This window comes from Lepidochelys kempii, chromosome 22 (genome assembly GCF_965140285.1).
Source record: "Lepidochelys kempii isolate rLepKem1 chromosome 22, rLepKem1.hap1, whole genome shotgun sequence".
NCBI classification, from domain to species: Eukaryota; Metazoa; Chordata; order Testudines; family Cheloniidae; genus Lepidochelys; species Lepidochelys kempii.
Window position 1 is genome coordinate 14,313,267 of NC_136401.1, and position 27,857 is coordinate 14,341,123.

A 27,857-nucleotide genomic window follows, 5' to 3' on the forward strand; every position below is an offset into this window, starting at 1 on the left:
AATGATACCAGCCAAGTGGCTTTATCCCATGAAGTTGTGGAGTGGGAGGAAATATTTGTATTATTTTTTATAAATATCATGTGCCCCTCAGTGTGATATTACCCTGCCTGAATGCACAGAGTTAGGTCGAAAGGACTATTAAAGAAATCAGTCAGTGAAGGGAAAACAAGGCCCAGATAAGAAGCATCCCCTCAAGCAGAATAACCAAGTTTATAGCCATGAAGAGGGGCTCATCAGCCCCAACCAGGGCAGTTTTGTCAAAGCTGAGAAGTGGGAGATCAAATGGTAAAAGACTGCCCCTTGCTGAGTGGTGTCAGCTGCTGCAAGATGACACAGAGACTGAGGCTAAATCTACGCTCTAGGTGCTGCAGGTGCATGGCTGCCGCGACACCACTGTAGTGCGGTAGCATGGACACTTGCCACAGCAACAGGAGGGGATTTTTCCGTTGCTGTAGTCAATCCACCCCCTCAAGAGGCAGTAGCTAGGTCAATGGAAGAATTCTTCCTTCAGTTTACCAGTGTCCACATAGGGGCCTCGGAGGGCTTAACTAGATCTCACGGGGTGTGGAGAGTGTGAAAAATTCACCATTCTGAGCGACTTAGCCAGGTCCTAGCCCAGTTTTAGTTGTAAACCAGGCCTGACTGAGAGTCAAGGGTCTGCAGCAAACCAGCTATAACTTGGTCCCCAAGGGAATGGAGAACTCCCAGGCTGTCATGTCTATCTAGAGGGCTTGAGGGGAATGCCAATCCTAGATAAGATTATATGCACACCATTCTCTTATTTTAAATCCATTTCCCACAGTGCTGTATACCTTTAGAAAAGATAAATCATGCTTTGTTTTGCAGAAGCTGCTTCTGTCTCACTTCAAACTGATACTGTCAATAGGGACCCAAAGGAAAACTCTGCAGGTGCCAAGCCCATTGGGCCTGCTACATAACATGGTTGGAAGCCAGGAAGGTGCAATTTGGAGAGCAATTCAGTAGAGTCCTGCAAATCTGCAGATATCCACGGACCATATTTGCGGATAGGATGTAGATACAAATTTTGTATCTGTGCAGGGCTCTACCAGTCAGAGACCAGTTGGAGGAAGAGCTTCCACCCCAAAGAGAAGCAGAGTCACAGATCTGTCACTTGAAAGGGGTACACTTGGGACTGGAAAAGGGCCTCAGCAGGGGTAGCCTGCCCAGAGACCATGACAGATACTAACTCAGCAGGCTGGGTGCAAGGTTTTGCATTCGTAGCCCATGTACTCTGAACTCCAGGTCATGTGTTTTTCTCTGACTGAAAGATCCTATTTTCTGAAGCCCTAGAGAAAAGATTTCTCTTAGTTGTTAGCTGCAAATAATGCAAATTTCCCATCAGTTCAAGATTTTCTTAGACTTAAGATGAGCAAGAGGCAGGTTTGCAGGGGAGCGGTTCTCCCTATAAAACTCCAACAGCAGTTCCTTAGAAGTCAACAAAAGCATAAAAGAAAACAGATTCTTACAACAAAAATATGCACTCAATTCCACATTTCTTCTGCCCCCTCACCCTCCTTCCTGACTGCACTGACTTGGTGACCTTCACTGTAATCACCACTATTCTTATCTTCATCACCACCACCACGAGGCTTAGCTTCATCTTTATTACCACTGTGTTCGCCCTCAGCTCTGCTACCTGGAGGAAAATGTCCATCTCCATTGTCACCACCACAAGCCTCATCTTCATCATTATTGTCTCTGCCAACACTAGTACAGCTTGTTGTGCCAATGAAATCTCACTTCTATTCTTGTCTTCACCACTTCTACCATGCCCTTCTCTATCTAGGTGTTTATATGGGCCTCAGACCCATAGTGACAAATCATCATCATCATCTTCACTAGCATTTTTTTCAGCTCAATTATCAATTTTTTTCAGTCCCTGAAATTATTTAACCAATGTTTTATGGCAACATAGTCCAACCAACGGACTGCTTGCAAAGTATTCACTGGCACTGCTGCTTTGAGTATCCACCGTTTCTGCTGTAGTGAATGGTAAACTACATCACATGGGATTGTTGCTGCTCTCTGGTTTAATGGCGAGCTTTTGTAAACTGGAAGAGAGCTTAAGTCATTGTGACTACTGAATATATACAGTGTTGCATTGAAGTCAGCTTCAAGTTGGACATACAAAATGCTTGCAGCATGAAGTGTTTCATGAATGCATATTTACACAAGTACTCATGATATTGACCTTCCACACATGATCTTGTGCGCAAACACACAAAAATAACTGATACCAATATTTACAGAAATGAATAAACACGTAACAGATACAGACACTGAAATAAATATGCAAGTTTTATTCAAACAAATGGTCAAAGGACACTTGTCCCCCCCGCAGCATTCTAGTTTTCTAGCCTTTGCTGAATATGTTAAAGGCTTCTTTGTCATATCTGGGTGTCAGAATGTGGAAAGTTATGGGCAATGTGTTTGAACCATTTTTATCTTCTTTGTATGTGTCTTTCTATTCTGAGACTTGAGTCTCTGAATGATAATAGAGAGCCATGGTCCTACACATGGTTTCAAGGTTGACTTTGTTTTTTAAACCTAAGCAGTTCTCCAGCTCAAGCACTTTGGGCCAGATTTTGAAAAGCGCTTAGCACACAGCTGCTCCCATTGTAATATTTGTTGCCAGATTTTCTTGTGTGTTCAACACTCAATATGCTGAGACTTTTTCTAAAAAAGAAATCTGGCCTCGATTGTGGGTGCCAAGCACTTTTGAAAATCTGGCCCATGGAACCCAATGGACATAAAGGCAAGAATATGTGGCATTTTATCTCCCCATTCCATATCCAACTGTTTGTGAAGGAGCAAACTTGAAGAGATCTAGATTACTTTAACAATTCTGTTTTTAAATTAGTTGTGCTCCTGCCTCAAGAAATAATTACTCGAGCAAGCCATTTTCACCGAATGGAAGCATATAATCACAGAGACATATACATTATTTCCTGACGTCTGCCTATTATTCAGCCGGCATGCAAGATGGATATAGTTTACTTGTCCGTAAACTACAGAAAGTGCAATTTCTTAGGGTAATTCAATTACAGAGGCACAAGTATTATTCACAGAAGATGAGAAACTGATCTCATAACTTCCATGAGGTTTTCTAGCCTGCAAATCTGTGAATAGCAGTATCTGATAAATGATCCAGCGACATCACCACTTTCTTTTCAACTAAGGATCTGATTTTCTGCATGGTGAGTATGACAAAGCGATAGAATGTATGTAAAGCTTTCTGTGCATTGCAGACTGCGGGTATAAGCTTGTAGATTTATATTCAGAGGATGTTCCCCAGTGGTGGATGGGTGGGTGGATATGGGGTGAAAGGAGAGAGAAATATTGAGGGAGATATAATCTATTAATGAGAAGGGTAAGGACTCATTCACGAAACAGTGGGGATGATGGCAAATGCTGTTATCTATAACTATTTGCCAAATAACTTCAACAAATAGTTTTCACCCTCTGAGTCCATATGAATATTTATTATTCATATCGTTTCATGGATCACTTCAGTTACATGGTTTTGTTTAAACATCCTAATCAGATTTAAAAAAATTTAAAACTGAAGAACAACAGACAATCAGCAATCAATTATGCGCCTCTGCTACAAATGCATGCTATACATCTGGAGGAATACACATTGATGTGAACATTTGTGATATTTTTCACCAGTACTTGCTTCTTGTTAAAAAGAAAGATGGGTAATGAATAATACAATCCCATGAACCAGTGAATGGAAATCAGTGCATCTATTCAGATTTGCAAAGATTTTCAAAGCTTTTTATTTTTAAATTAGTGGACAAGGTCAAGGATTTTTCCTTCCTCTTTAGGACTGTGAACTTCACAAGACAGTGACAATCCCTTCTTACAATCCATGGAAAGTGCTTAACACATCATGAGAATTGCTACACACAAATGATGAGAAAAATCTCTTAATATTAATTATTTGTATAATTGACCAGGAAATATTTTTCCCCAGGAAAAAATTAAATGAGAATACATTTTTTAATTTTCAACATTTTTCTTCTACATTTTGGTTTTAAACCAAAACATTTTGGCTTTCATTGGTGAAAACCCAAATGCATTCTTTTTAAAAATATGGACATTTTTTTACCCAAATTTCCATTTTGCCAAAAAGCTGCTGTTCAGCTGCAAAAACAAAAAAGCGTGAAAGAACATTTTTTTCCAACTCTAATTATTTGTAAGGCACCGAACAAAGTGGTAAGCTCACAAACAATACAGGACTCAACTCCAAGCCATGGAGGTCTCCAGAGAGGAGCTGCATCCTTCAGACTCTTTCCCTTCAACAAGAGAAACAGATGTAACTTATGGTCTAAAATCAATCTGCATATTTGTCTTTCGCTTCACTCAGCCGCTTTGCTGATCCTTCCCAGAACTTTGCCCCCTCAAATCCTTCATAAGGCTGCAGCAATAAAAAACCCAGTCCCAACTCCCTGAGAGTAAATCATCGGCCCAGGCAAATGAAATTCCTGCCATCAAAAGTATTGTGTTGCCATGGTAGCGGTGGCTTCTAAAATAAAGGCACCATTAAGAATTGTCAGAGGCCTGTCATAGTGTGGGAAATAAGAACTTATTGGCCTAAATTCTAAGGGATAATGAGACCCCAGAACACACTGTGACAACATCCCCCCATCCCCACCCATCAATAAGAGTTCCCCCATGATAACCCTGAAGCAATTGGACAGTGTAATGGATGGGGAAGCACCTGCAGCCCTGGATTTCCTTTAGCTCCTGTCAGTTCCCGCCACTCACCCTCAACATATGAACGTAAAGCTGTCAGGTAGAAAGATGCGTGCTTCTAGCCAAAGGCAGCAAGTTAACACCAGGCTTTATTAAAAAGAAGATACAGGGGATTAGTGTTCCGTGAAGCCTGTTGCTGCACTGAGACGGTGCGATTCTGGAGGCAGCCAGCAGACAGTAACACAGTGTCTGTAAAGATTACAACACCCTTTGGCATTTATAGATCTTCTTTCCATCCAAAGATCTTAAACCCCATCGCAAAGTTGGGTAAAATTTTCTTTTATCCCTATTTTTACAGATATTGAAACCAAGGTACAGGTAAAGTGAAGGGACTTGTCCAAAATCACACAAGTCAGTGATAGAATCAGGACTGGAACGGTGGTCTCCCGATTCCTGGTCCCCGTCTCTAACCACTAGATTCTGCCTCCTGCCTTACGCACAGATTCTCTACAAGGTGTCGGAGTAGCAGAACGGAGCGAGTTTGAAAGACATGCTCAAGCTCAGACCCTGCACTAGCTACAGCCTGTGTAACAAACTTTATTTTCAAGACCAAAAGAGGCACTTCCTGTCCATGATCTCATTTGCTTGAGTACACTTATAAAGTCTGCGGACGATACCAAGCTGGGAGGGGTTGCAAGTGCTTTGGAGGATAGGATTAAAATTCAAAATGATCTGGACAAACTGGAGAAATGGTCTGAAATCAGTAGGATGAAATTCAATAAGGACAAATGCAAAGTACTCCACTTAGGAAGGAACAATCAGTTGCACACACACACAAAATGGGAAATGACTGCCTAGGAAGGAGTACTGCGGAAAGGGATCTGGGGGTCAGAGTGGATCACAAGGTAAATATGAGTCAACAGTGTAACACTGTTGCAAAAAAAGCAAACATCATTCTGGGATGTATTAGCAGGGGTATTGTAAGAAAGACATGAGAAGTAATTCTTCCACTCTACTCCACACTGATTAGGCCTCAACTGGAGTACTGTGTCCAGTTCTGGGCGCCACATTTCAAGGAGGATGTGAACAAATTGGAGAAAGTCCAGAGAAAAGCAGCAAACATGATTCTCGAACACATGAGTCTCGAAAACATGACCTCTGATGGAAGACTGAAAAAATTGGGTTTGTTTAGTCTGGAGAAGAGAAGACTGAGAGGGGACATGCTAACAGTTTTCAAGTACATAAAAGGTTGTTACAAGGAGGAGGGAGAAAAATTATTCTCCTTAACCTCTGAGGATAGGACAGGAAGCAATGGGCTTAAATTGCAGCAAGGGCGGTTTAGGTTGGACATTAAGAAAAAACTCCTAAGCCCTGGTCTACACTGGGGGGTGGGTGTGAGGGGCTCAATCTAAGTTACGCAACTTCAGCTACGTGAATAACGTAGCTGAAGTCGACGTACTTAGATCAACTAACCATGGTGTCCTTCACCGCAGTGAGTCGACTGCTGCCACTCCTCCGTCGACTCTGCCTGCGCCTCTCGTGGCGCTGGAGTACAGGAGTCTACGGGAAAGAGCTCTGGGGTCAATTTATCATGTCTAGACTAGACGTGATAAATCGACCCCCACTGGATCGATCGCTGCCCGCCGATCCAGTGGGTAGTGAAGACATACCCTTACTGTCAGAGCGGTTAAGCACTGGAATAAATTGCCTAGGGAGGTTGTGGAATCGCCATCATTGGGGATTTTTAAGAGCAGGTTAGACAAACACCTGTCAGGGATGGTCTAGATAATACTAGTCCTGCCTTGAGTGCAGGGGACTGGACTAGATGACCTCTTGAGGTCCCTTCCAGCTCTGTGATTCTATGATTAACCCTAGCCTGCTATAAAGAAAAATAGGAATGTTTAAATTCAAAACATATTAGTGATCAAAACGCTCTGTGATATCTATCTGCTCCAGTTCACTCCCTACTGACTAGTTGCTCACATCATATACACTACCACCCCAATTAGTGCTAATTAGTAACCTTTGCTGTTATTTGAATCAGCAGTGGAGACAGTCTCCTTCTCATCCCTAGAGGGGTGGGGTCCACCAGATGAAGGTAAAGGTATATCAGTGGCGCTGGATGGACACAGCTGTTCCCCTCACTTTATCAGTTTTGCAAATGAACAGAGAACATCAGTCTGCAGAGCTGCTGTCAGTCCAGCTCCTTTCATTAGCAAGCCATTCAACCACCACCAGAGTCTTCAAAATGTAACCAGCGTGAGGGCGATCATGGCAACGAACATGATGATGAGGATGAGTTGTTATATGCCAACAATAAACTCAGGTCTGTGCAAGATCTGGAACGTAGAGTGTCCCCTTGGTAAACATTTGCTGAATATACAGGATGAACAATATTCAGCATGTGGGCTATTTGTGAACTTTCGCTATTCAATGTGTTGTGACTAAGTCACCCTAAGTCACATAGCTATTGTTTCTGCTCTTTGATTTGGTGACAAACATTTAAACAAAGAAATGACAAATAATGAATAATGGTACAAACACAGTAAGACTCATCACAGAACTTCACAAAGCTGTTGGGATTCACAGATACTTGGCTTTTTTTGGAATAGTCACAAATTATACGACTACAGGAATCATAGTGAATCTTATTTCATGGCTTTAAAAAAAATATTGTATCAGGGGTTTTTTAGTATTCAACCAGCTCCACGGGAAGCTCAAACAAAACCTAAACTGAACTTTTTTATGGTTAAAAAACGGCCATATTAAGCACCCAGCTCCCCCTACATTATCTTTCCTTTTCACAGCAACTTATGCATTTCCATGTTAAACAGCTAGGTCAGAAACAAATTCCACTCCATCAATGGAAGGCTTGTTCTCATAGTTATTTCCAGACCAACCAAAGGCAGAAAGTACAGGATGTCTTGCAAGCAAGTCTGTTACCAATGAGATTCCCAGTCCCATTTTGTAGCTACAGGACAGCCTGGGTAACAGCTACATTTCTGAATGCTTATTCAAACCAAGCCCAAATCCTGTGACATTCTTCACTCATCACTCATATTTTATGCAGCAAAGGGCTTTTTAAAATATGCTAAGTGGCTTATCAGGAGGAGTCTGCTCAGCAAGATTTAACAAAATGAAAAGACATTCACATGAATAAGAGCAGCCTCTACAGAGGCACTACCTAGGTTAAAAACCACAAGGCCTTTCTCATGCTTGAAGAAATTTGCCTTCCTTTGAAGCATCTATAACAGGCCACTACTACAAGCAGGATACTGAAGAAGTTGGGCCCATTTCTCTGTTCCATCACGGAAGACATACATGCATAGATTAAAAGGCCAGAAGCTCCACTGTGATCATCTAGCACAGATGTGAGCAAACTACAGCCCACAGGCCACATCCGGCCCACAGGACCATCCTGCCCGGCCCTTGAGCTCCCGGCCGGGGAGGCTAGTCCCCAGCCCCTCCCCTGCTGTCCTCCCAACCACACAGCCTCAGCTTGCCGTGCCGCCAGCGTTCTGGGCGGCGGGGCTGCCAGTCCTGCTGCTCTGAGCGGCGGGGAGTGGGGGGGTTGGATAATGGGCAGAGGGTCCCGGAGGGCAGTCAGGGGACAGGGAATGGTTAGATGGGGCGGAGGTTCGGGGGTGGGGGGTGCGGTCAGGGGACAGGGAACGGGGGGGTTGGTTAGGCATGGGAGTCCTGGGGGAGCCTGGCGGGGGCGGGGGTGTGGATAAGGGTCGGGGCAGTCAGGGGACAGGGAGCAGGGGGGGTTGGATGGGGGTGGGGTCCCAAGGGGTGGTTAGGGGTGGGGGGTCCCGAGAGGGGGAGGTCAGGGGACAAGGAGCAGGGGAATGTTGGATGGGTCGGGGATTCTGAGGGCAGCAGTCAGGGGGCAGGAAGTGGGAGGGGGCGGAGAGGGGGCAGGGGCCTGGCTGTTTGGGGAGGCACAGCCTTCTCTACGTGGCCCTCCATACAGTTTCGGAACCCCGATGTGGCCCTCAGGCCAAAAAAGTTTGCCCACCCCTGATCTAGCATGACCTCCTGCATAAACACCTACCATCCACTCATGTCTGTTTGAGTTAAAGCATATGTTTTAGAAAAACCGCCTATCTTGATTTAAAAATTGCCAATGATGGAGAATCTACCACAACCCTTCGTAAACCGTTCCAACTGGATAATTACCGTCCCTGTCAAAAACCTGCACCTCATTTCCAGTTTGATTTGTCCAGCTTCAATTTCCAGACACTGGATCTGGTTATACCTTTGTCTGCTAGATGGAAGAAGCCCTCTACGATCAGATTTCTGTTTCCTATATAGGTGCTTATAAACTGTGATTGTGGTGTAGTGAGAGCTGCGTTAAAACTGTAAGATGTCACTCTAAATTTTAGGGGGGTTTCCTAGTTCTGCTTGCAGGCTAAGGAGCTCTGTGGGAAAGCATATGAGTTGGATCTAGCAGCAGTCAGTTTGCAGACAGAGAGCCTATAGTAAGGCAGGGTGACTTGTGCCTCTCAGTTTTAGGGAGCAACCTGTTTTCTCTGTTTTTAGGTTAGTGTGTATTATTCTGAATTTTAAGAAATAAAGTAGTGTTACTTTGTAACCTTTCAGCAAGAGTATTTTATGTAACTTCTCTGTGTGTATGCCATGTAAATAATAGCCATCAAGTCACCCCTTACTTTCTCTTTGTCAAGCTAAATAGTTTGAGCTCCCTGAGTCAATCACTAGCAGGCATGTTTTCCAATCCTTTAATCATTACTATGGCTCTTATCTGAACCCTCTCCAATTAATCAAGCTATAAGGTCCTTAATTCCTTAGACCCACAAGTGCTTATTTCTATCCAGGTACTTGGGAGAAGAGCTGCATTCTTACTGCTGACTCTCACACTCCTGCTAGTTCCCAGATTTAGTCACATGCAACATTTCTAATGGGGAAGATTTTTTTCCCCCTTTTGACTTGAAAATAAAATGGGGAAACTTCTGAAAGCCAGAGACACCTGGAAGCTGCTAAACTCACAGAATGACTCAGCTTGCCACTTCTCAGAAACTGAGGGCATGAAATGAAACCCATCATGGGGCAGGGTTTTGTTCCACAATTTTTTTTAAACCACCTGCATTTCTCACAACATTAGCTGCTCTTTCCTGACCCCTATATTCTACCATAAAGACAGGCTAAAGCCAGAGGTTTCACTGAGGTCTATATTGTTTGTTCTTTGCAGCAGCTTTCTGGTATGGGAGTTTCTGAAGTTTTTACTCTATTGGGTTTTGCACTCAGTCCTTATAGTTGGTTAGTCTCTAAGGTGCCACAAGTACTCCTTTTCTTTTTGCGAATACAGACTAACACGGCTGTTCCTCTGAAACCCATAGTTAAGCAAAATACCCACAATGAGTATTTTTCCAGAGTATGAACCCCAGGACTTTTCCATGGTGCAGAAGGGAGGTGAGAAGTTAACAGAATAAGAGCTCTTGCTTACAGTCTGCAGATTTAAAGGTCTGAGGTCAAAGAGTTTTTAGGGGAGGACCCTCCTCTCTGGAAACTCAGCTGGTCCACTGACTTAAGAGCTGATGTAAAGGTTTGCATAATGGAAGCCATTTGCAGTGCCCTGCAACAAGCTGTATCAGTACTATGGAATCCAGGACACATGTTATGTACTTTCAAACCCCATCTATTAACTATTTACCTATATAGAGACATGGAGTGCACACATCAGAGTTGGGGTCTCTTGACCTTCAAGCCATACAGCAATGCCTATCTATTTATTCCTGGCTTTTGCCAAAGTCTGGTTGTGTGGGCAGGGCATCTCAATTCCATGGTCAACTCCATTTATTTTGGGGGGACATTGGCCCTTGCACGGTCTCTAAGGAACCATACATGGTCCCAGAGATTAGGATGCATGGGTTTTGTTAAACAAATGAACTAATTAATTAAAGCGGATACACTATCACATTCACTTCATAAATAATGCATGTTCATTGCAGGCATAGCAAAACGCTAACAGATTGCTTTGGCCTGCCTGTGAGGTGTATCATAATGGCTGTTACCATTCTGCCTTAATAATAAATAATAAAAATAATAATATTTTGCATTTACATAGTGCCTTAAATCTAAGGGCCACCGAATGCCTTACAAAAGTTGGTAAGCACCATCACCACCAGTTTGCAGATGGGGCAGCAACTGAAGTTCAGGGACGTGAAGGATGGGATTAAACTGGATATAGTTTGCACAGCCTCATGAAATGTGTTATTATTTTTTACTTATTTGTGACAGTGCCGAGGAACCTTAGCCATGGACCGGGACGCCGTTGTGGTACGTGCTGTATAAACACAGAACAAAAAGGTAGTCCTTTCCCCAAACAACTTACAATCATTATGGGCTCTCTTTTGATGCCTAACCTATAATGAACTTGAGAAAACCCTGGCATCTTATGTATGTGAACAAGAATCTCGCTTGTCCTCTTTTTGGCTGATGACAAGTCACCTCTTCTTCCTTGCAATTGTGCCATTACTAAACTAAGGAAGAGTTTTAAGGGAACCAGAAGGTAATGTGTCATCAGAAAGACTTGGGCCCAAGTTTCCAACAGTAACTAGTGATTTTGGGTGTGCGGCTGGGTCAACACTTCTGGGAGAGGAAAAAATGAAGCCAGGGCTATTCAAATGTAGAAAATTAAATCAACCATCAAGGGTCTTAGTAGAGCAGACACTCTGTTCTATCAGGTTCTTCTACCATGCCCATCACTGGGTTAGGATTGCCTTCCAGTAAGGCAGAAGCTAGAAATAAGGTACACATATTTTACAAAAATTACACACTGGAAAAACAAACCAAGAATGTGGTGGATTTGCTATCACTTGAAGTCTTTAAATCAAGATTGGGTGTCTTTCTAAAAAAATTTCTCTAGCTCAGATTACTGGGTAAAATTCTATGACCTGTGTTATTCAAGTGGTCAGACTAGATCATAATGGTCCCTCCTGGCCTTAAAGTCCATGAACCTATGAATAGTGTATTAAGTGATTTGACTAGCACCGGTCTCATATTTATGATGCTGATGTCCATGTAATAGCGACACGATATTGCCCCAGAAGAGCCAACATTCGTGGAAACCAAGCCTAGAGTACGGGAAGATGGATGGAGAACGATTAATCTGTTTCTCATATGGCCAGCTTTCTCCTGCTGCTCTCCAGAGCACATTAGGCCAGAGGTGCCTCATGACATGAGGAGGTTTATACTGCAGTGCACCCAACCTTGGGAGCAGCGTTAACCGAACACTATCATTCACCCCTGCAAAATTCTCCTGGTTCACCATAGCCTGCTTGGACAAACTCCCTGCTCTGACCCAGCAACCCCTGTTTTTTTCCCTCTCCTGCCATGCTCTAGATGTGCATTGATCCTCTATGTTCTCCAAGCTCGCAAGCTCAGCAGAAAAGGGCAGGAGAAGAATTAGATGTTGTTTTCCTCTGGGCTGGGAAGGGAGGAATTCCATTTGAAAACCTGATCTATTTTCCATTGCTGAGGAATGGATTTGGAGCCTGTAATACATGAAAAGAGAAGGTGCCATGCTGGCCTTGGTATGCTAATGCCACCTAATCCAAAAACTGCCTTAGCTTTTTTCCAGTCACCATTTCAAAAATGTAATCAGGGAGAGTGCAGAAATTTGCTAAGGAGGGTTAATAACCAGAACACTAACTGCATGTCCTTGGACATCTCTCTCTCTCTCTCTCCCCAGAGATAGACCCAAATAAAAATGCTGCATCTAAAATGCCATCAACCCTGGTGAAGTTCAAATCTGAACTCTGTAATTCAGACACTTCTCTCTAACACACACACATACCAACCACACAATCTCTCCTATGTTTTCAAGACCATCCCTATCTGTATCCTAAACCATCATTTGAATGACACTGAATGTTCACAATGTCAGGGAACTTTTTTTCCAAAATGATCACTTTCTACAAGAGAGGCCATTGTACAGTCATTCCTCACCTGCTGGTACAGAAATGCATTCATCAGCAGAACATCCTTGAGACTTGGTGTTGCTAAAGCAGCACCTTAGGTTTGCAAATGGAATTGGACCTAGTGGAAGTGCTTTTGCGAGACTGGGAGTGGACTTGGAGCCCCAGAGAGATGTGTTGATGGGTTTAACTCCTCCACCAGACCACTGGGACAACATAGCAGTTAATGGAACAACCTGCTAGACAGGGTAGAAACAGAAAAGGACATCATATGGTTCCTTAAATTTACTTTTTTTTAAATGTAATATGCATATGCAGGCTTGAAGCCCACAAACTGAGCTAATAAGAAAATTATTGTTTTTCCTGCAAAAGAATGGATGAAAACAACAACAAAAAATAATAGATTTTCTTTGAAATTTTTCAAGTTTTGGTGAAAAGCAAAAAACTGAACTCTGTCTCTGAGTTGCAACCCAGCTAATGCACGCACATCTCTCAGTGCCACCAAAACTTATAACAATAGCAACTCCAACTCTAACACTAGAGGCAGAGGGACAAATGTCAGAACATCCTCAGCAAGCCAATTTTCAGACTGTAGTTCCCAGAGGACTGGATAGCGTTGGGAAAGGGAAAAGCGTGACTGTCATCTCTTGGTCAATGGTTTGAATTACACCCAGGTCAGTAGAGATCTGCACCAATTCTTATAATAGTACATTGGATACCAATAAAACTTTCTATCTCAGACTCAGGGCTTGTCTACAATGCAAAGCTGTTGACAAAACTTTTGTCTTTCACGGGTACTTAAAAAAGCCTTCCCCCGCTAGTGCAAAAGACAAAAGTATGAACGCAATTTTGTCGGCAGAAGCGCTCTCCTGCCAACAAAGCTAACGCCGCTCGTGGGGCTAGAAGTATTTTGTCGGCAAAACTGTCGACAAAGTACCAAAAAAGAGCATTTACACATGCTGACTTTTAGTGACAAGGCTGTGTTGACACAGCCTTGTTGCTAAAAGCTGCGTGGAGTAGAGTTCTTCATGAATTAAGCCGTGCAATGCCCTTGTGATGCAGATGAGCATTAATTAGTCTCTTTTCTGCAAATGAATAAACTGAAGCACAGAACATCTAAGTCTGTGGCAGAGTCGGGGACAGAGCTCAGACCCCCTTCCTGGATGTGCAGGTCTATGCTTTAGTCACAAGCCCAGCTTGCCCCTCACTGTCCTCTCGTTGCCATTTGACAAATGTGCAGCAGTCTGTATGACATTAGTTAGGGAACTTCAGTCCAATTCCTAAGGGAGAGGGGAGTGCATCATAAAAACCACTAGCAAGTTTGGCATTAACTGGTCCCTGCCTTGGCGGTCTCAGCAGAGATGCCAAGGACTGAATGGGCCATGAAGATTGAACTCCCCCCTCCTTCTCTACAGGGGGACTCTGCAGGCCAGGGGTCGGATACATGGACGGCGTAGCATACAGGAAGACTGCCCTGCCACTGCCCATCTCTTAGGGCCTTCTGTCTCCATAGCCATCAGTCTGACACTTTTCACCAGCACTAAACTCACTTTAAAGGTATGGCAATCAGGGATTGAATCCGGCTCTAAAAGCATGAATCTCTACGGCCAAAAGCCTGGAGTCAGCAACAATCTAATATGCCACTTAAAATAGCTCAGCCACTAGAGGGGGACAAAGACACTGTGGGTAGCGGGCTGAGCCCTCTACAGGTAACAGTAGGAGCTATTGCCTTGTCCTAGTGGGAGCCTTCTCAGCTGCAGGGAATGGGAGGTTTGGCCAATGACATACCTGCTTTCACTGTATTCCTTCTTCTCTCTCACGCGCAGCCACTTCCGCAGCAGGAATCGCTTGCGCCGCGGGGAGGCGCTGGGCGTAGAGCAGTTCGACCATGGGGTGTCCTCGTCACTGGATGGGGTGATTTCTATGGATGGGAGTTGCAGGAACTCTTTGTTGGGTGAGGGAGAGTCCTGGTACCCGCCGGCCTCCAGGCTCTGCTCTTGCACGTTCTTCATCCGTTTCATCTTGAAGCGCCTCCTGCGCAGGGTGGGGGTGGACGAACTGGACCAGGTCTGGCTGCACTCTGGCACCTGTTGCTCTGGGACCTGCAATGCCGGGAGCTGGAGGGTCTCTGTCATATTGGCAGCAGGCATCAGATCCCCTTTCACCTTCCCCTCCCACCTCTGCTCTCTCTCTCTGATCTCAGTACAAACCACACACCACTAAAAGCTGCCCTTCTCCACTCCTCCGCAGCTCAGCATGTTCCTACCCCCCGCCCCCCGAGAAAGAAATCTCGTGTTCCTCGGTGCTTTCATTTAACGGGGGTGATGGGGAGGACGCTCAGACCACAAGTGGAGCCAGTTTCAAAGTTTCTCTTTTGTTTTCTCTTCCTTTCTCACTGAGGAGCAACTTCCTCTCCTGCCTGGTCTCTTTCAGGGCAGTGAGTTTAGCCTCTGGTACGAGGACTGCTGACAACCCGCTGAACTCTCTTGGCTTTTTTCGTTCTGCTGTTTTCTCTGCTCATTGCCCAGTCCTGGCTCAGTGAACACGCCTCCAGAGCTGTGCTGGAAAACAGTCTTGGGAGACCGAGAGCAATGTGGAGCTGTGAAGAGGTGAGAGAGAGAGAGAGAGAGAGAGAGAGAGAGGGAGCGGGAGGAAGGGAGGAAGGGAAGCAATGATACTAGATAAAATCGGAGAAGGGGGCGGGTAATGGAAGTTCTTTTTCTGTAGCAGATAAGACATGCACAGGCAGCTGCTGCAAGTGTAACTGCACTCCTAATCCCGAGGGGTGGGTTCTATATTACTGAACATGCCTCTACTGCCATCAGTCTAATGAAAGAGGATAAAGGGGGAAAATAACTTCCCATTCAAGCTGAGTGGTAGACTTCCCTTTTGTCCCACCTTCCTATTTGCTTGTCCCTCCCTGCAGAGGGAGGGGAAGGAGTGGACCCCAAGTTCCACCATCTTGTGACTACATATATAATTTTTCACCTCATTTGAATATACAGACAGAGGGGACAAGAGGGGAGAGAGTTTGAGGAGCAGCTAAAAGGCAGCAGCGGCACGGGGGTTGGGATCCTGGCTGACTTTGTTTTGCCGAGGGTTCATGGAGGCTGCTTCCAAAATGACACACTTAGTGATAGATGGTCCTGAGTTTAGGAACCGACACTGAGAAGACAAACACCACACACAAAGACAAGACGACATGCAGGACAGGCCTGAGAAAAAAACAAATACACACTCCCCCGGGTGGAAGATTCCCAGGTACTGACTAGACCAAGAGGAAATGAGGGTTTCTATCAAGGGTTACCCCTGGATAGCTCGATGGAAGAGCTTTGCAAAACTTTGGGAATGTAACCCCAAGCCTGGCAGAATGTGCTGTGTCCAAGGGATCAATACGACTCCCCCATCAGGTTCACCAAAGTTTTGCTGAAGGGTTTCAAGCAAGGCTAGGCTGAGTTATGGTTTCATCCAAAAATCATGCAAATCTAAGCAGATTCTGTCATGGATGTACCTGGGAATTTAGACTCCACAGCCAAATACAGAGATGAATTTCATTGCTTGTCTTCATTTCTGAAATGGGCTGATCCCAAACCCCAGAACTGAAGATCCCCAGAGCTGGGGCTCGGAGGGGGAAGGACTTCAAAATCCAGAGCTGAATTTTGAAGCTTGGTCCTCACCTCTGCTTCCAGTGGTTGGAATGCACCAAGCAAAACCAGACGGATTACAAGCAGATGTGAGGATTGAGAGAAGGAAGATTTGGGTGGGTGGGAAGCAAGATCAGGGAGATGACTTCCATAAACACACAATCAAAATGACACCCTCCCCCCCTCCGTGAACGGCCACATATCTCAAAAAGCACAAAACACCATTAATTCTAAGAAAACACAGACACTAAAGGAGACAAAAGAGCAAAAGGTTTGTTGTTTCATGTCCAGCACAAACACAGTCGTATTATTTTCTCATTACAAGGATTGATACCTTTATTTTAATATTTTTCTGTAACACGGTGAAACCTGAACTCACAACTACCTGAGAACTGCAGTCGCCTGTTGTAACAGCCAATGCCGTAACAGCCTCCATAGTAAGTCACCTTGTATTCAGCCGCCACAAGTCTGATGTTGTTACTACTCACTGAAAATGTATTGTGAGCATCCTACTAGCATGTCTGGAAACCAAAATCCTATAATACAGTCCCTATGGTGCAGCATACAAGGAAGTATTATAGCTATGGTTTAGTCTAGGCTGGGTTATTGTATTGTTTTGCACTGCTTTATTCCGATGAGAGGAAAAGGAATTGGGGGAGATGAAAATGTTGTTTCAGTTTTTCATCAAAGTTTCACCATCAGCAAAGTTTTTGAACCCTCTGCCCATTTCTAGTGTATTGCAGCATGTAAATGGGCAGTCTATTTGTTGGCCACCATTACCACAGGCATTAGTGGGTCTGATTTCCTCTGGAAACCTTTGTGAAATGTGTGAGGTTTATTTGGATGTTGTATTAGGGACAGGTAAACCAGCTCAAGAAAGTTTAATTAATTCCCCCTCCTCAACCCCACACACACTCCCACTTTAAGAATAAAACACATAGAGCATGTTACACCTTCATGAAGATCCAACTCCATTTCCTCCATCTTCAAGACACCACCAGGATTTGCCCCAGCAGAAGGTTCTTTCCCCAAAGTCTATCTCTGATCTCTAAAAAATCTGATTTCGTCAGCATCCCATGATTCTTCCCCATATGACAAAGAATCCCTGAGTGCAGAATTCTCCCTATTTCATGTCATGAGAACCTTCCCCAGTGAGACACGACGAGTTGGACGAGCATAGGGTCTGCCCCTTTAACTCTAAGAATTTCTCTGATTACTAAACAATACTTATTTATGCTTGAACATTCTGGGTCATTTTTATTTTGGACAGCGGACACCTCTCTGATGTGCTCTGAAAACCAGAAGCTACATAATGAGAGAAAGAGTTCAAACTTCCTTACCTACAGTTTGAAAAATACCATCCACGAACAGGAATTCTCACTGTGCAGCACACAAACCTGAGAGATGTTGCTGTGCCTCTGAGAGGCTCTCTTTGCACTCCTGGGTTTCTGCCCCTTTTGATCTCGGTTACCAGCCATGTTGGTAGAGTTGTACCACCTTGGAGAGGGTTCACATTTTTTAAGAATACTGCCAGCACCATCTAGCATGGCTGTGGGACCCTTAGCTCCTTGCCAGGACACGGCAAAGGAATTATTATTCAGATCAGCATCAGAATTGGTGGATAGGTGGATTCATTTTTCCTAATTTTGAACCTGTTTGGAAGTTTGACTCCAGCTCAAACATTCTGGAGTTTGCAACCTGCTTAGGAGAGACTGTGAAAAAAGGAACAGAGAAAAACTAAATAGACTCTATATACAGGATATAGATCATCTACTTGTACTAATCCAGATTCTATGGGGTCCGTCTATCCCTACTACACAGGTTAGATTTCCCATTACTTAACTTTCTTCTAAACTAAATCATTCTTGATAAGGAAAGAGGGGAAAAGACCCAGATAAAATACAGGAAAAAATAGTTGTGAATTCAAAGTAGTTTGCAAATGCAGAAAAACCCTGAAAACGACTTCAGGAGATTAACAAATCCTTCAAATGTGTGAGATATGCCCTCCCTATGCTTTGAGAAATCTTTCAGTTGGAGCAGGGAGATTACTGCAAATATAATGCTTGGAAATTTTCACCAAATCACCTTTGCAGCTCAAAAAGTTTAATTTGCTGAACATTTCCTCCACACACACCTCAAAAATGGCAGTTTTTACTAAATCTGCCATGCTTCAGGCAAAATACTGATCCTGCAGTGACAATTTTTTTAATTAAAAATTCCAAAACTACTGAAGTTTTTCTCTATGACAGAAAAAAGCAAAGACCTCCATTTTCATGGGGTGTGGGGTTGTTATAAATATTGTGGAAAGCGCTACATTCTCTTTGGCATCCCAATAAAAGTTCTCTACTTCTGTCTGAAGGGCTAGCACCAGAACACTCCCTTCAAAATGGAATCCCTAAAAACCCTTGGGTCCAGTGCACACATACCCTCACACCTTCCATTAGGATTTGGAACGTGATGCTCTTGTGGATACAAGGATGGATGGTGATTCAGGAGATTGGGTTCTGTACCTAGCTCTGCAACAGTCATCCAGTGTCACCTTGGGCAAGTCACTTAATTTCTGTGCCCCAGCCATTCCCCATTTATAAAATGAGACACTAGGACTTCCCTGCCTCATGAAGATGATGTGAAGATACATTTCTTAGCATATGGGAAGCACTCAGATACTATCATGATGAACGCCACAGTAACGCCAATGAATAAATACTAATAAGTTGCTTGTTATGATCTACCTATTCTGATTTGCCTTTACTCCCATTAAAAAAATACAGGATCTTCCCCTTTAAGTCACTATTACCAAGCAACAGTTGTTCACATTTGAGGATACTGCATCAATTTTATTTTGGACACAGGACACCAGTCACCTGCCCTCATGTGTTGTTCTTTGATACGCAGAGGCTCCGTTGTCAGACAAAAACCACAAACTTCAGCCCATGGTGTGAAAAATACTAGCCACAAACTGTCTTAGTTTTGTGACACACTGAGAATTCGCAGAGGCTCTTCTGCAGCACACGCCCTGCTGCATTTATTCAATTCCTTATGGGAAGAACCAGGCTCTTTCCTCACAAATAATATATAATGAGAGGTACCCAGCGTCTGCAATTCAGAGTCTCAGATGCCCAGCACCTATCAGGACTGGCCAACACGAAGTCTAATCCTTTGTCCCCCCAACCAACATTGTGAAGTGAGGAAGGAATGCATTTTACACCAAATGCAATCTACGCTGCCTGTTCATTCAGGAGGAGGGATCTCATTATTCACTAGTCAAAGCTAATAAAAATACATTCAGTTACATCCCCAGCCAGTCAGAAACTAGCCTTCATAATTAAATGTACAACTTGACCTTTACAAATAAGCTGGCATTTGCTTGGCTGAAGATTTCAATGAGTCTGTCCTCTAAGTCAATAAGAATCAAGCAGGTCAATAATGGTATAGTAGACAAATGCTACTCTCTTGCACCAGGGCCTTGTTAGATACAGTGACAATCTTATTTGGGATGCTACAAACATAGTGATTACAAAAAGAAAAGGAGGACTTGTGGCACCTTAGAGACTAACCAATTTATTTGAGCATAAGCTTTCATGAGCTTCAGCTCACTTCATCGGCTCACGAAAGCTTATGCTCAAATAAATTGGTTAGTCTCTAAGGGGCCACAAGTCCTCCTTTTCTTTTTGCGAATACAGACTAACACGGCTGCTACTCTGAAATAGTGATTACAGTGGAGCATCATCATAGGATCAATGTCTCCTGCATTATTTCCCACAAATGGCTTGGAATTTAATTAGCCTTTATCCTGTCACAATGCTTTGTTACAGTGACACCGGATCTTAGAGACACATTGCTCAACATGTCTAGCCTGAAACAAAAGTACAACCGTATGTGCTATACAAGATCAAATAGGCACAGACGTTAAAACCGGAATGGGTGGATATACACAGCCCCTGGAAGTGGTCTGTGCAGAATATAGGTGCAATGTATATACTGCATAAGGCCACCTGATCCTAATCCTAAAACCATGGGTGCTGGCCCTAAACACACAGTCTGACCCTAGAACTCAAATACATATTCAAACACACACACAAACACAGAGTAAAAAAACTCAAATACATGTTCACTATATCCCACCTCTCGCACCAGAACTCAAACCCCATAGGCCCTACAACAAAGCCAGAAATGGGCTTAAACATAGTCTATCTGATGCTTTCAAACTTGAAACAAAGTGTATTGAACACATTTAGTATTGTTTTACCCATAAGTTTCTGAACATTTAGTAATTCATGAAGTGGTTTAAAGAGGTTGGATGTGAGTAATGTCACACTCCAGTCAACAATACTGAACAGGCACCTATGCCCGAGTGGATCGTTCTTTTTAAAAATTAATATTTCCTGTGTCATCAACAAATATGAAAGGCTTACGGCTATGCATTTATCGCCTGGGGGAGGTTGCCGTGAACTGCACCATCCCTGGTACCGACAGCCAGCTGCAACCTGAAGTCGTCGTCACCGACAAGGACCAGAAAAAGATCATCCTGGTCAATGTCACGGTCTCCTTGGAGAACAGGACCCCAGCCTTTCGCGAAGCCCTAGCTCATAAATTGGAAAAGTACGCTCCCCTGGCTGACACCGTGAGAGCGAAGGGCTACAAGGTGCAGTTGAATGCCCTGATTGTCGGAGCCCTGGGCACCTGGGACCCCTGCAACAAGCGTGTGCTGCAGACCTGTGGGATTGGTCGACACTATGCACGGCTCGTGGGGCACCTCATGGTCTCAGACACCATCCGATGGTCCAGGGACATCTACATCGAACACATCACCGGCCACTGACAGTACCAGGAGGCGTGAGCTGGAGCGACATCATGCATCGACTACGAGAAAGGGACTGAGAGACTTTGTCTGTTGGACCACATGAACTGGAACCATAAACTCACTGAATGTTAAATCTCACCAAATGAGGGTCAATCCATCCTCATCATCATATCCACTCATTATACTCCACACCTGAACATAGCCATCATTTGAACAACATATCCTCATATCTCAATGTCTGTACTTTGACCCGCTAACCTTTTATCCCCAATTTGCAGATTATGTATTCCTTATGCCATCTGATCTTAAACCAAACTTCGCACCCCTTGATAATCTGCACATTATTCCCTGATAAGCAGAAACTTCTACGCTTTAACTCTGTACCGTTCACTTTTTAAAAAAAAACCAAACATCATTTTAATAACATTTTAAAATCTATTCCTAATGGATTTTGCATATCTTGTGTAGTTAAAAGCATTTAACCTTTGGCCTCATGCACTGTAAGAAAAACCCAAGGCCTTCAGTTGCCACCCAAAAATCTCTTCATTGTTGTCATTCCCTGCTCAATTAAAACAAATTCTTCCGTGTGGCTCTTTTGTGTTTTGTTACTGCAGCGACATACTTAGTTCTTTCCTTTTAAGGTGAGCTCTTTGGAACAGGATCTTTGTCCAAATGAAAGAGGATAGTTGAGTGTTTCAAAGGTCATCAGCCACAAAAATGAGACCACCTCTTCTTATTCACATGATTATTAATCTCAAAGCCGTCCGATACCAATCCATCAAATAGATGGCAGCAAAACAAAAACCTTAGTCTCCAAGAGCTTGGGCCCTCACTTGAGCGGTTTTCTCTGTGTCCTATTTAGATTGCAAGTGCCTTGTAGCTTGGACTGCATCTTGCTTGGTGCTTGTACAGCACTGTGCATACCCATGCTGCTTAATACATCTCAAGTGCATGGTGCCTAGTTCTGTTACAGTTACACTAGAGTGAATCCAGAGCAAATTGATTAATTGCATGATATCCTCTGGATTACACTGGTGCAACTGAAACCAGAAACATGCCCATCGGCAGAATGCAAACGCCAGTCATTCAGAGACCCTGCAGCAAGAACATAAACACACACCTTGCCCTAAGGTCAGCCATTGCTTAATTCTGACACCCAGCTAGGCTACCTTCTATGGTGAATATCCCTAGAAACTTGCGTCAGTTTTCAGAACCCATACACAGTTTGCAGGAGTCAAGGAGTGACTCACTCCAACTCTCTCTGAATTTCTAGTACCTGTATAGCACTTTCATAATGGTCACAGCTAACAGCACACACAATTAAATCACAGAAGAACCAGCGCGTGAGTACAAAGGTCTTTGAATAGGAAAGAATGTGCTGTTCAGCTAGAATATCTGCTTCACTAGCTCAGGTCAGTAGATTGTTGTATTTAAGCCAGCCCGATACATAAAGCAATACAGACACCAGCTCTAGGAGAGACCCAAGGCATATTGCAGAGTGCCTGAAAATGCCATCAGGTATTGCTGTGCCAACTGTCAGCACAACCCACTTCAAAGGTGTACCCAGCTCTCCTGGCTGTCCTTAGCAGTTTGAGCATACCTTGCCTTTATTCCACCCAGGAAAACACCTGGTGTTACATTCAGGTGTAACAAAATCCACTGTTACCAACACATACCACATGCTGAACTATACACATGCAGCATCAGGACTCTGGGTCCACAAACACAAGCCTCTACCACTTGAGCTAAAGACTCTTTGGGGTACCAGTATTAGGGCTCACAACCTTCATAGGCTACCACCCAACATAGTCACATATGCACAAGCAGCTGTAGTTACATTCCATCAATCAAGTGCAGCAGTGCACAGATATACATTAAACCAGTGGCCTAGGCTCACCAAAGGATAAATGTTCTTCCAGGCTAACACACACAGAAATGAACCTAGATGTTGACCTGTAAATATCTGCTTTATCCTCTGAACAAATTATAATTTTTTTACTGGAGTGTTTGAGTTTGAAGTAAATTCTTGTTCCCTCTTCTCTCTTTTGGCTTTCTGAGGTTACGTATGTGCCTTAAATCAGCCCTGCCTGCTCCCGAGTTTTCAGATACCAGAATCTTAGAATTTAGACTTTACATCTTAAAGTTCAGTATGGGACCGAAACTTACCCAACACCTTATAAAGCTCTTCCCCTTCACCTCCCAAACCCTAAGGAACAGCGGCCAGGGGAGAGGTTTGTAGAAAATCCAATGCTTCAACAGTAGCTTGAAAGGACTTCTGTTCACAATTGTCCCCTTAACAGAAGCAAGCAACACAGTTTCAGGCCAAGCCAACAAAATACAGGGCTTCATGGGACCAAAGGAGAGAGAAACATAGGGATTGTCTGACTGGATCAGACCAATTGTCCAACTAATCCAGTATGTTGTCTCGGAGTGGCCAGAACCAAATGCTTCAGGAAGGCACAAGAAACCGAGAAATGGCAGTTCTAGTTTCATGCCCCCTGGGAAAGTTTCTCCTTCACACTCATTGGTTAAGGGGTGGCTATCTCCCTGAAATGTCCTCTCCCTCTCTGTGGCATTAGTCCAAGTACCAATTGCTGTACTCACTCCCTTTTCCCTCACAGAGGAGAGGTAAGCAGAGCACTGCCGAGTACTGCACAAAACCCTGACAAAAGAAAAAGTGCTTGTAAGAGAACCATCACTCACTGTTTCATGCTGCACAAGGCAAAATGGAAACCTTTATAACTTCCTCTCAACTCCCAGGAGCTACAGAACTATGGAAGCACACAGAAGGTTCCTGCCTACAATGGGTAAACTCATTTTATAATAAGTGTTCTTGAAACTGCTTCATAAATACCACTCCTGTCCATCATCTCTCTATAATCCACAACCTCAGCAGCTAGGTCATTAGAGCCTATTTCCTAAATTAGATAAACGCCTGAGTAAAAGTGTCATTTCTCTTGATGATCTTCCCCTGAATGGGGCTATTTGGGAAATCCTTCAGGGACAAGTGAAAACCTCCATGCTAGTTGGCTGTGTCATCTACGTTCATGCCCTATGCTACTTCTTACAGAAATAAATATCTACAACAAGTAGTGTATCTTTGTGCAGTCATGTGCCACATGTGTGCAGCACATAATGCAACTCGGAAATGTGCACAATGCGTGCATATAGCATACAATAACTCTGTGTGTACTGTGCATGGATATGCCTATAGCAAACAACTCATATACCTATACGCTTCATGTACGCAGCAAAGATCAAAGTGCAACGTTTGTGATGCATGCAGCATACAACATATACGGAATGTATACAATGCACTGGCATGCATGGGTTTTACACATATGCCACAAAGTAGCTGTATGCGCAATGCAGTTGCCACATGGATACAGTATATTTGTCATTAGTATGCATACATGAAGTGCTCATGCTGCATGTATGAAATAAACAGTACATGCATGTGCAATATATTTGCCACGTTAGACAAAGCACATATTGCATTTATGTTGGGTATAGTAGAGATATAGCAGACAGTATGTCACATCCGTTACAGGCATCGTCTGTACAGAGTAAAAATGTCACTTTCCTACTGCATATTTGTATTTTCCCAAGACATGTTCATTTAAAACTCCTCTGTTGAAATTAATGATCCCTGCGATATAATATATACTCAGTGAACTGCATTGCTAAACGTAATACGGGATTTAGTTTGCCTTTCAACTAGGTTTGGGTAAGGAGAGAGGAAAGAGAAATATACACATCAGGACAGTCACTGATACCACCCCCTCTCTTGCGGCTTGCATAGCTTTTCTGGGATCACTCACGTGAGTGAGGGCTATAGGATGAGTCTCTTCGCAGGGAAGTCCCACAGACACTAGCTCACTGGTTGTAATCTAGCTCCATAATGATAGTGACCAAAAATCCTTACCACCTGTCCCCAATGGAAAAGGAGGACTTGTGGCACCTTAGAGACTAACCAATTTATTAGAGCATAAGCTTTCGTGAGCTACAGCTCACTTCATCGGAGGAAGCTCATGCTCAAATAAATTGGTTAGTCTCTAAGGTGCCACAAGTACTCCTTTTCTTTTTGCGAATCCAGACTAACACGGCTGTTACTCTGAAACCTGTCCCCAATGGGTGTGTCACATGCAATCAATTGGCGGTCTCAATCCAATTCCCAATGGCTCAGAGTCCACATCCCCTAAAGCCACCTCCATAATTCTCACTAGCCAATACTCCCACTGAGAGATTCTGCAAAGCACGGTCAACAGTTTTAAAGAGCGCCCTGCCAAGATCAGGGCTGAGGCACGTGGTGGGGACTCTTGCACTAGCAATGGCAGTGATGTGCTTTATCCGTTTCATCTGTCCCTGGGGCTAGCACGCCAGCACCTACCACAACCAATTACCAATATTCACTTACTCTTTTTTTCTTGTGCGTGCCTTTCAGTAGAAAGCACATGCAGATTGGTGACATTTCTTCAGCCCTTTTTGATGCCTAAGTGGTGTCAGACAATACTACTTCACACTTTGCTATATTGAGATTTTACTCAAGGAGTGTATTGGATTTTCCTAATGCTAATGGGTTTTATGCACGAGCACAAGAGGAGAATTTTCCTCATACATCATTTTTTATACCATGTAAATGGTTTCTCAACAATTCCCTTAGGACGGCAAGCAACACAAAAAGTCTTAAGCAGGCAGAACACTCTGAGAAGGCTTAACACTGCGTGATTGCTAGGGAGACAAAATGTGGCTGTAGCAGAGGGCTTGGTATCAGGGCTCCTTGGTTCCGATCCCAGTTCTCCCACGGATTCTTGAAAAAAAGTCATTTCACAACTCTGCGCTTCTGTTTCTCAGTCTGTAAGAAGGGGATAATGATACTTGCCTACTTTACAGGGGGCATAAAAGCTTAATTATGAAATGTTTGTACATCACGTTGAGATCCTTAGATGAAAGGCAAAATACACAGTCCAAGGGCTTGACACATCCCTCTGAGCCAGCAGGCATAAAAATTGCATGAACCAGAAGGGGCAACTGCAATGGAAATCAAACCATGTTGCTCAGCTGGGATACATCAGATAAGTCACGTGGGTATTGCCAGTGTTCCCTGAATGGATGGGGAGCATGTAAATTAATATAAGTAAAAACAAATTTAAAAACCCATTCTGCAAACAGTTGCACACGGTGCTTGGAAATTAGCATTTCATGAGTATTCGGGTCAGTAAAATGCGATCACTTGAATCTTCACAGAAAACTGACAGGTAGCACATGGAGCCTGGTCAAAGCTAATTCATCTAAAAATCCTAATAATTTTTAAAGGGGCTTGTTTTGCATTATTTGCCCAGCACTTAACTTTCAGCTAGCATGTCCAATAACAGCATTATATATTGTGTACTAGGCTAATTTCCTCTCTCTCAGGCATTTGAACTTAAACTTGCGGGCCCTGTGTCAAAGGAAAATCTGTTTCAATTGTAGCTTATTCTAGTTGCTTTAATAAAGAAGCTTGGGGTGGGGGGATACTCCTGGGTAAACCTCTCTCTCAGCATCACCATATACTAAGCCTAACCTTCATAAGTGAGGAAATGGATGAACTCCTTTAACTCTAAAGTTGAAAGGCTTGTATCTAACATTCAAACCCTCATCTAATCCATGTGCCATGATGATGAATGCAGGCAGGCCCAGCACAGTGCTATGGAAAGCAAATTGTAACCTGCAGGGACTTTTTTGTTATTTTTAAACAGCAACTGGCAGGACTTTCATGCTCCTCAAAAGGTGTTTTATTAAGCACACAAGATCTCGCTGTCAGTATGATTACTTATTACTTGTTACAGCATGTAACAGTGTCTACCATGGATAGGGGAGAAACAACAGGTAGGCTACTGGAGAGACCACTGGTCCAGGACTCTAGTCCTGGCTCTGCTGCTGGGTGACCATGAGCTGGTCATTTCGCCTCTCTGGGTTTCAGTTTCCTGATCTGTAAAATGGGGATATTGACCTCCTTGGTAAAGTGCTTTGAGATCTACTGATGGAAAGCGCTACATAAGGGCTAGGTATCATTATTTGCTCTCCATATCCGAGCGACAAGTAAAGGGGTAAACACTTTAGGGCAGGGCCCATCTTTTTGTCCTAGTCCGTGACGGGGGGCTCTTAGGAGCTACTGCAATACAGATAATGATAAAGAAGGACTGAAGGCAAAATCCTTGATCCCAGCATCCCTGACCTTTGGAAAAGCTCAGACCTGGACGGTTCCAGTCCCCCTCTTCCATGCCAAGGCTAAGTTGGTATCTGAAGTTGCCTGCAGGACAGAATCTCAAATGCATTTTACAACACTGTTCCCCTGGCCATAAGGGCTGTGACATAAGTGCAGCCTCTGCGACTGAGCACTTAACATTTGCCATGAGACAGTGGGATCAAGAGTTTCTGGAATTTAAGTAAGCTCTTCACATTGGATCCGGGTTCCCTTTTCCAATCCACTCTTGCCTTCTGAACTTCCCCCATCACTCTCTGAGAGATTCCCTATGACCAGCTATGGTAGGAGTGGGGCACAGCAAAGGGATCCTTCCTCCAGTGAGATCCTGCTGCTCTCTAGTGGTTAAATAGCTGCAGGCGTAAATGTGTTTAAAATAAATGAGTTTTGATGCATTTGAAGGCGATTCAAAAAATAAACAAATAACTATGGCTCCTCCTCACCAACAGTGTTATAGATCTCTGAGAGCAGAGGATGACATTTTATAGGAAATAGTATAATCC

The 27,857-nt window shown here is 43.7% G+C and overlaps 1 protein-coding gene across 8 annotated transcripts in view; it reads right to left on the reverse strand.

Annotated features, from left to right (window-relative positions):
- Window positions 1–27,857, reverse strand: part of GRAMD1B (GRAM domain containing 1B) — a 333,312-nt gene that overhangs the window by 167,571 nt on the left and 137,884 nt on the right. For 7 of the 8 annotated variants that reach the window (XR_012155938.2, XR_012155937.2, XR_012155939.2 and 4 more), the window contains exon 3: window positions 14,451–15,261. The exons of the other annotated variant lie outside the window; for it this stretch is intronic. Coding sequence is in view for 4 of the 7 variants with exons in the window: in XM_073321018.2 (XP_073177119.1) it covers window positions 14,451–14,812 (362 nt within the window). In the remaining 3 variants the exon portion in view is untranslated. The remainder of the gene's footprint in view (window positions 1–14,450; window positions 15,262–27,857) is intronic. 8 annotated transcript variants of the gene reach the window in all.